Source organism: Octodon degus, unplaced genomic scaffold, assembly GCF_000260255.1.
Source record: "Octodon degus isolate 3935 unplaced genomic scaffold, OctDeg1.0 scaffold00130, whole genome shotgun sequence".
Taxonomy (NCBI): Eukaryota; Metazoa; Chordata; class Mammalia; order Rodentia; family Octodontidae; genus Octodon; species Octodon degus.
Window position 1 is genome coordinate 1,061,005 of NW_004524706.1, and position 9,662 is coordinate 1,070,666.

At 47.4% G+C, this 9,662-nt stretch overlaps 1 protein-coding gene across 1 annotated transcript in view; it reads right to left on the reverse strand.

Moving 5' to 3' along the window:
* Positions 1 to 963: 963 nt before the first annotated feature.
* The window catches only part of Csmd2 (CUB and Sushi multiple domains 2), a 607,037-nt gene continuing 598,338 nt past the window's right edge, over positions 964 to 9,662 (reverse strand). The window contains exons 66-71 of the mRNA XM_012516868.2: positions 7,928 to 8,089; positions 6,267 to 6,379; positions 4,651 to 4,738; positions 3,182 to 3,320; positions 2,779 to 2,994; positions 964 to 2,264 (exon numbers count right to left, since the gene is read on the reverse strand). Of these exons, the coding sequence (XP_012372322.1) occupies positions 2,835 to 2,994; positions 3,182 to 3,320; positions 4,651 to 4,738; positions 6,267 to 6,379; positions 7,928 to 8,089 (662 nt within the window). The 3' untranslated portion in view covers positions 964 to 2,264; positions 2,779 to 2,834. The remainder of the gene's footprint in view (positions 2,265 to 2,778; positions 2,995 to 3,181; positions 3,321 to 4,650; positions 4,739 to 6,266; positions 6,380 to 7,927; positions 8,090 to 9,662) is intronic.

The window sequence follows — 9,662 nt, forward strand, 5'->3', positions numbered from 1 at the left end:
ATTTACAGCACTTGATGTTTTCTGAAAACCATATTTATACATTTTATTACATTTACAAAAAAGGCTTTCACTACCGTTTACCTACAATAATGAAAAAAAATTTACACCCCTTTTTCTTTCTTTTTTGGTACTGTACAAACTTTGTATAATAAAAATATATCTCTGTACAAAAGATTTTTTTTTGTTTTTGTTTTACTTTTTTTTTCCCCTCATGGGATGTCTGTGGTGGGTATGTGGTGTGAAAGGCGGCAAAGGGCCTCAACTGCCCTGCTTCTGTCCGAGTCTCTGGGGGTGGAGAGGAAATGCCAGAGTGGGAAGAGGGTGCTGCGCAGCAGAGTGCTGGGTGCCCAGCAGCCTGTACTCCTTGGGCATCTGGTGGACTCAAGAAAACACAGGGGAGGGAGCGGAGCAGGGGAGGAGGAGCCCCCAGTGGTCAGCATGTAAGAAGGGGAAGGAGCAGCAGAGAGCTTCCTACCTTTGTTCCAGGGATGGAAAAGGATGAGAGCGCTAAGTGTGTTTCTTTGGACCGGTCCTCTCCCACCTAGCCTGGTAATGTGCCATCCCGGCGGCAGGAGTGGGCTCCTACCACTGCAGTCTCTGTTGCATCTGCTGGAAGCGGCACTTTTCACTTTAGCCCACCTTACCAGCAGCCAGACCTTTGCATTGTTTCCACCCAGAGTGGGGGAACCAGGTGGCCCTCTGCCCCCATGCACACACAGTTCTGCTTGGTATTCAGACATGTCATAGGAACAACTGAGGTCAGCATGTCATATATGCAGAGGGTATAAGCCCATGGGGACCTTCCCAAGAACAAGGAAGGTGGTCCTAAATGCAACACTTTGACTTCCAAGCTTACTGGCTTCAGAATGATACTCACACTTAATTCATTCATGACCCAAGTGCAATGAAACTGTCAAAACACATTGAAACCACTTTCAAGGAATGGATAGGTGTGGCTTGCATTCCTTCTGTCCTTTTGACTCATGAGCTGTCATCTCCTTTGTCGGCTGTGGTCAGGGGCTTCTGGGAGCCAAGAGGCCAGCACCAATGCCAGGAGGCAGGGATGGGGTGGGGCGGACTTACTGGGTTCCTGTCCTGATGCTATCCAGGTAGAAAGAGCAGAACCCAGACAGGATACAGGTGTCTGCCAGACCTGGCCACAGGAGTAATGTCAAGACACACCTACCCTTCCCTTTTTTTGGTGCATCTTCTAGGCTTGAGTTCCTGAAATGGATGCAGTTGAATGGTATGGGTCTGTGTACTGACTCCACTCTTTCTCACTTTGTGGCTCATGCCTCTTTACCTTCCTAGGCTTCAGTGTTCTAATCTATAAAATGGGAACACCAGTCTTGTTTTGGTTGTGTTGTAAGAATTAGCAATAATATACATAGGTGTCAGGCACAGAGAAGAAACCTAGTACATGGCAGCTGGCATTTCTTGAGTGCCTTGTGTGTCCTCTTCAGTACCTCCTTCCTGCCACCAGATCTGTGACCCACTATCTGAGTCACAGACTTGTTTTCTCTTGTCTTAGTCATTGGACAGCCAGATGTGAACTGGGGATTCCTGTCCTCTTCTCTTTGGCTCGCTCTTCTTTCTAAGAGCTTCCGAGGACCCAAATGATTTTTTTTTTTTAACTCACTAGGTTTAGAACTCAATACAATTAGGTTTGAAAACATAAAGAAATTGATCGCCAAACTATTTCTGAAGATTTCCCCCTGTCTCAGGGCCGTCCTTGCTATTACTGAACAGATGGGACTATCCATCTGATGAGCCCTGGGACGCTTCCTCTTACAGTGCATTCACAGGGTCCTCACACATGGGACCAGTGGGAAGCGTGTTGCTTTGTGAGAGCCGGACACGCCCACCTGGCCTTCTCTGGGTTGTGGGGATGGGGCACAGGGCATCTTGTTTTTAAGTCTTTGTTGTCACTTCCATAGGACACAAATGAGGGAGAGGTGTGTGTTTGTGTGTGTTCAGGCCTGTACACACACACACACACACACACACACACACACACACGCATGCACACCCCCTCTCCCATAGGCTGCTTTGCTCTTTTAAATCCATAAACTTCCTTTCTCTGTCTGTAGCCCCTCTTCCTTTTCTGCGGCAAGCCAGGGCATAGCAGGAGTCCTCTCCAGGGTGGCAGGCGTAGATGGTGGCAGGGTGGGGCCTGAGTCCCAGCAGTGGCAGGCACAGGCAGAGAGACGGACGAAGGGCGCTGGGCACTGTGCTCAGGGAACTCCTTCCTGCCCTCCTGGGAGCTGGGGACAAACAGACCCCAGCAGAGTTGGTAGAAGAAGAAAGACGCAGGGTAGGTGGCAGCAAAGATAGCATGAGAAGAGGCAGAGCCAAGATGAAAAAAAGAAGGAAAGCACAAAAGAAATTAGTTGACTCCATTTTTTTATGCTTCCCCAACTGTGGCTGGGGAATATGCATAGAACTTGTGTTTTTCTGCCTGCAAACATTTTCTCCTATGGGCTAACTCATCCCATAAGGTAGAGATTGGATTCTAATCCAGGAGCTATTAGCTGCATGGTCTTGATCAAGAGCTTGAATTTTTAAGTGCCTGCTTTCAGGTTTTCCACGTGCAGTGAGGACCTTAACACCTCCTCTCTGATGCGGGTGGATGGGATTTAGTTGGGTCTGTGACGTGCACCGCCCTGTATTCCTGCCTGTGCTTGCGCTGAGGGTATGTCGCCCTATCAGAGTGCCTGCATACGCCCAGGACCTGGCTGTCTCCTACCCCCCAGCCTGCTTCCCATCCCCCCATCTCACCAGCTGCTGGAGGCGGGGCTCTCGGTGGCGGCAGCGGCAGCAGCCAGGCCTGGGGGCTATACTGCAGTACACACTGTGCTGACTGTGAACTCCGCCTCGTTGGCCATGATGTCTGTGGGCTGGATGTTGCGGTCGTACATGGGGTTCTCAAAGGTGGCTCGGACGTTTGTGTTCTCATGGCCTGCGTAGCCATTGAAGGGAACTTTGGGTCTTCTCCTGGGAAAGAGAGAGCGACTGTGACATAGAAAGTTACGGAGATACTGGATTGGGGCTCAAGGGGGGGGGGAGGTGGTAGAGGGACTCTTCTGCCCTTTAAAAGGCTGCCTACACCCTCCCAAACCCAGGTGGCTCCCAGTGGATTGTGCTAGGGGCTCTGATGGCCGGCTTTCTTCCACCGCAGTACCTGTGCTTGTAGAGATAGAGCACAAAGCCAGCAATGATGAGGGCGATGAAAGGCACCAGGATGGCAGCGGCCACGGAGCTGCTGTTCGAAGCAAAGTGGCGGCCGATGGACTCGTGTTCTGACTCCAACAGCCTGCGGTCTGCAAAGTCCCAAAGGTAATGCTCAGGTCACAGATGCACAGCCCCGGGTGCACAGTCCCTGGTGGCCACTCTGCACTGCACATTAGGGGGCAGTATCGCTCAGTCCTGCTTGACTGACAGAGCTCTACCATGGACCTTCCACATACTGAAGTTCCCTGGGAAGGGCCCTAGGCTGCTGCTTTGGAGGGTCACAGTCTATCAAGCATGGGCTATCTCCAGTCCAAGGGAAGATAACTATGAAAGGACCCGGGACCATGGCTCTAGATAACTTAGAGGACTCAGTGCATTAGAAATTTCTATGCTTCTCATGGCCATAGAATTTTCTCATCAGATAGAGCCAAAATATAACACAGGTGAGGGAGAACTGCTTAAGGTGGGGCTCCCTTCTGGAGCATCTTCCTTCCTCCTTCCACAACCCCCCAGACTTTGAGGGCCTGATGAATACAATCAGACTCTGTGGTCCCTGAAAGTGTGTATCTAATCGAGGGGAATGGGGCTCTGAATAGGGAGAGAGTTGCCTCAGGGACAAGAAGTAGGCTTGTAGTGCCCAAACAAGAATGTTGACCTTCTGGGGCATTAACAATGTGTTTAGCTGTCGGGTTGGGGGAGTGCCTTTCATGTTTGAAGGGTTGTTGCTATTCTATGAGGCCCAGGAAGGCAGAGACAGGACAGCTCTGTGGAAGAGAAGGGAGCAGGTGGCACCACGGGAGGCAGATTTCTGTTATAACTGAGTTTTCTGGTGGTCAGAGCTATGAGAAAATGCAATAAACTTCCCTGGAAGAGGAGGCCCTGGAAACTAGAGTGATAATGTCCAGGGCATAGAGTAGGTCTCTAACACCCACAACTGTGCTGTCCAGGCAGTGCTCTTGAGAATCACTCTGAGCCTGAGCACATTGGGTCAAGGAGCCAAGAAGCAAGGAAGGAGAGGAAACTCTTAGTATTGAGGTTTCTCATGTGGGGAACAGACCGGCCTTCTAGCACTGAGCTCAGAAGAAAGCAGCATTGTGAGGCAGGGTGGTCCTTAGGACCTGCATTGGAGCACTGTGGGGCATCTTGGGGCTTGAAGCTGGCATGATGCCTGAGGGGCCATCCGCGTAACTCAGCTCAAGGCTAAGCGTGACACTATTAGGTAGGGCTGAGTGTGTCAGGTTTAGATATCTGGTTCTGGACAGATATGCTGTGACCTTTTTCTCAGAACGTCAGACCATGACTAAAGGCTGATGAGAACCTGGCCCGGATGCTGTACCCTGCCGGCCCTCTCCCCATCCCACAACATGCAATTTCCTTGCCACCCCACAGCTTTGCCATCAGAGGGCAGATGCTAGTTACCAAGTCTTTGAAAGCCGAACTGCCCAAAGCCTTGACCTTTGACGGAACCCTGGTAGATGAAGGTGCCTCCCGAAGAGTCTGAGGAGACCTGTGAAGGCAGGAGTTAGAGAGGACGAGAGCGAGGCATGCTAGAAGGATCCAGAGCCGCTGGCCACACCAGGCAGGCTGGAGACACACTCACAGGTGCACCCTGCCAGGTATCCCCCACTCACACGCTGCTCCAGTGTACAGAGACACGACCCTCTGCCCACACCCAGGCAAGGGAAGAGCAAGACTGACATGGGAGCTATTGTCACTATGACGAAAACTGTCTTGTAGGGAATTGTGGATCAACCAGAAGCTGATTAAAATGTGCCTAGTAGACATAAGTTGCTCCAGAGAGCTCACCACAGTTCCAAAAGCTCTTAGTTTGGGGGGTAACTGGGGGCATAATAACTCCTCCCCATTCCCTCTGCCTCTAGTCCTATATGGAGCTCAGACAGATAGCTTGTGCTTCAGCAGCTGAAGTGTGCCTAGAGGAGTCTGTACTACCGGCATAGCTCCTGACCTGTGCTGCGGGCTACCCTCTGTCTAACATGCCATGGGCTGACCTCCACACCTGCCCCATTAAACATGCCCTGGCTGGCTACCAGAGCTGCCCTGATCACTTGCTATCATCCTAGGCAGTAGCTCCAGATCTCCTGGCCCCACTGTTTCCTTCTGGTCTTGCCTCTGTCCTGGACTGCTAGCTCAGGGCCCCACCCATGGCCTTGTTCTCTCACCTGGCAACCCTCCTGAATGGTGGGGTCTATTGTTTCTGCTCAGCTTTTGGACTGCCACTGTGGAAGCTGGCACCCAGAGACCCAAGGAGAGCCACAGATCACCTCTGGCATACCAAGCAACTGACAGTAGGTGCCAGGCCCCAGAGAAGCCACTTGGTTTTTCCAGTGGGTTTATAAAGCATAACTGTCCCCAGAGAGACACAGTGACTTCTTGGGTCTTTGCTACTCTGGCCCACCATGGCCTCTTGCTCCTCTTTATCCTCCCCATTCTAGTACCAGGAATCCAATACAGGCATGCCATGGATGTGGTAGGGACACTGCTCAACTCTTTACACCCATGAAAAAGGCAGAGGAGCATATCTGGGGAGATTGGGTTTTACCTCAGAGATGCCCTAGAAAGTAATGTCCCACAAAGGAGTGCGAGAAATCCTATCCCACCTCTATGTCCTGCTCTCTCAGGCCGAGTTAAATCACCCAAACCTGCATGCTCAAATGTGGGTAGATGTTTAAGGTAGACATTAGGGACACACTACCTTCTCCCAGCTCCCTCCTGTCATGACCTTTAATTTACTTCTACCCTACTCTTGCACCCTGGCTCCCAACTTGCTCATCTGTCCCTAATATGGTAACCATCTGGATTCTGAATGTTCTGATCCTTTTTTATTTTCCATTGTCTACTTTATTAGCAGATAAGGACTTTCCTGCTTCTAGTCCTGGCCCCATGAGAACTTCCTCTACATTCTGTGTTGTTCTTCCTGGGGGTTTCCACACACTTCCGCCCCCCTCCTCTTTCCTGCCAGAGATCTGGGAATCAGGGTGGTGTGGAGTATGGACAGGTCAGTTTGCCGAACTTACATGTCCATCTAAAGCCCAGTGATCATCTTTGAACTTATTCACAAAGACTTCCTCAGGCCCTATGATCTGGTAGACCTGCAGCAGGAGATGAAAATCTTCTTTTTTATAATTTCCTGGGAAAACAAAATTCAGAGAATACATTTGAAAGATGTGCAAAACTCTTAAAGCACAAGTTTTTGGACATGTGGGTATGAGTGAGGCCCTGAATGGAATTCTATGTGGAACTATAGATAGAAACACTTCCTAAAAAACCTGTAAGGGGGTGGATAGTGTTACCTGCGAGTTAGTGTAGGCCGAGTGTGAGTCTATAAAAGGGTGTGTATGATGCATATCAGTAACTGGATTACTGCATGGAGACTGCTTACCCATGCACATAGGCAGCCCGGCCTACCCGTGCACATAGGAGAATATGATTTTGTGTACTTTGATCTGTCTGTTGATGCATGGATATGTTTATAATTTACAACGTGCAGGGAGGCATGAGGGCCGACACATGGGAGTGCGTGGGTGTTTATGGATACATGTGAGAGCACGTATGTGCATGTGACCACATGGTCTGTGTGTGCATGAGTGGACCTGCTTGTACCTGGGGCAGTGGATTTGTATGTCATTTCACTCACGCATGCATTCACTTCTCTATCTCCATTCAAGAAACTATTGTTCGTTAAGATATTTAGTTTTTCTGATTAAAAATTGAAAATTGGCAAAATTTTGCAAAACACAGAAGTACATGAAGAGAAAGATGTTTCTCCTAATGTCACTACTGAGCAAATCGCTGTTAATATTTTAGTGTAAATGCTCAGTTTGTTTTCTTATAATTAAATTTTTTTCTTTCAAAATCTGGAGTCAGATTTTAAATACATTACAGTGGGTGCATTTCCCCCCAATTTGCAGTGTTTTAATCCAGACGATATGACATAAGGACAAAACCTATTTTGTGTGTCTGAAGCAGCCAGGGAGATAGCTCAGCAGCATAAGTGCCTGCTTGGCAAGCACAAGGTTGTAAGTTTGATATCGGTCCAAAGAACAAAATAAAACAGAACAAACCCCCATATGCTTGAGAAATTTCTATTTTCAGCTTTTCTAACACAAAGAACTCTCTAAAGTAATCACACTTCGTTCATAAGTGCTTGGTTGTTCATGTCAATTTTTTATAGCTAAAAATCATTAGAAATGTGATTAATGAATTCAGTCATCTTCAAAGATCCATTGCCATTTTTTCTAGAATGGTGTTATTTTATATTTTAGCTCTTCCTGCCACGAATCTGACAGCACTAAGTGTTATCACTTTAGAAGCTGAATTTGATAGAATACATGGAAAATGATACTTTGTATTTACCTTAAATTTTTTTGGTAAGAGATATATTTTCTTTTGTTTATTGATTGAATTTGGGCTTCTGGAAATTTTTTGGCTTCCTTTTGATTGAGCTTTAGACATATCAGTCTACCTTCCTTTTGCTTGTCTTCTAACCACTTAATTAACCTTCATGCACCTATGTTCATTAACTGTGGCCATGGCCTCTTCCTTCCTTTGACCACCAGACAAGTCAGAGCTTCACACAATGATATGATGCTGGTCCATCAAACTCATCCTGACAGAGGTATGTGCCCATCACCCTCCCTGCTTCCCCTGCCTTTCCTGCGCCTGGCCTCCTCCTTACCAGCCAGGTGCAGCTCCACACCACTGTGGTCAACCATGGTGGCATTGACCTTGCTGTTGGTAACCTGGAAGCCGGTCACTCTAAGCATAGCTGGCTGCTTCTTCCCTTGGTACTCGTAGGCCCCTTTCCATAGGAAATTCTTGGCAAACACATCCCCAGGAACTAGAGGAGTTGAGAAAAACATGTAAGAGGTACGTTGTGTGTGGTTAGTACAATGAAGGTCACCTGCGGACTGAATCTACCTTGTTCACTGAAGTCATTTTCTTTCCTACCATCTAACATACAGGGAGGATGGTAAGGTGCTGTGGTCCTTTCATGAATCTCTTGTATCCCAGAGCAGATGGATGGAGGGAACTGAAATGAACAGGTTGAAGAGACATCTACACTCCCATGTTTATTTCAGCATCTTCCACAAAAACCAATACAGAATCTACACAAGGGCCCATCAATAGAGCAATGGATGAAGAAAATGTGATATGTATATTCAATGGCATACAATTCAGTCTTTAAACAGAATTGCATTTTCTGCTATTTGAGACAAGAAGGATGAGCCCAGGGGATATTAGGCTAAGAGAAATAAGGCAGGTAGAAAAGCTGCATGAGCTTTCATATGTGCAAGTTAAAAAAGTCCAGTGCTCCTTAAGCAGATGCAGGGGCCAGGAGTTCAATCCCTGGGCCTGTAGTGCTGGCCCCACCCACAGGGCGTGCTGAGACTGCAGTTGAGGCTGGGTGTGGTGACACGTGCCTGTAATCCCAGCACTTGGGAGGCTGTAAACAGGAGGATCAGTACGAGTTGAGTCTACACAGTGAGACCCTGTAGACCCTGTCTTAAAAAAAAAAAAAATCTAATGTACCGAAGTAGAATAGAATGGCGATTACCACAGCTGGCAGGGGAGGCGGGTGGGATGGGGAGACAGTGGTCAAAGGGCACCATGTTTTGGCTGGCAGGAAGAATAAGTGTTATTTATTGCATAGCATGGTAATATAGGGAGCAACATATTATGTATTTCAATATTGCTGAAAATTAGATTTTAAATACTCTCACCACAAAACAAACTAGTTAAGTTGATAAGTTAGATGTAGTTATACTAAAACATAGAAATGTATCATGCATATCTTTACATGTTACCTCCATGGACATATACCTCTATCATTTATTAATTAAAAATAAAATATTACAGAAGATGAAAAGAAAAGGAACTAGAAAGAAGAGAGGAGGAAAAGCAAGGAAAGAAGAAAGGAGGGAAAGGATCTAAAAGGTAGAGAGAGGGAAGAAAAGAGAGGAGGAAGCTAACATGAGCACAGTGTGATACAGAGGAAGATTAGCTGATGCAGACTGATCTGGATTCCAATCTCAGTTCTGTCACTGATAAATTTTTGATAATGAGCAGGAATCTTAACTTTTTCTCCCATAGAGACCACACTATAGTTCTGTAACCCTGGGGGCCACCCCACCTACCTCTCTAGGGTTATTGTAGGGCGTAAGAGGTCTGACAATGTAAGTTATGGGCTACACAATGCAGAGGACATACCATCACCCAATAAGTGATAGCTAGTAATGTTTCTATTTATCCTTGTAATAATTTGCTAAGGCAAGATGTTGCATTCCTATCTTATGCATTCCTATCTTAGATGGTAACTGAAGCTTAAGCGATGATACTTGTTTCCTCAAGGACACAGCAGGCCAGTGACTAAAATGGCCCTGCACTGAGTTTATGATGCCAATTCAGTCTTT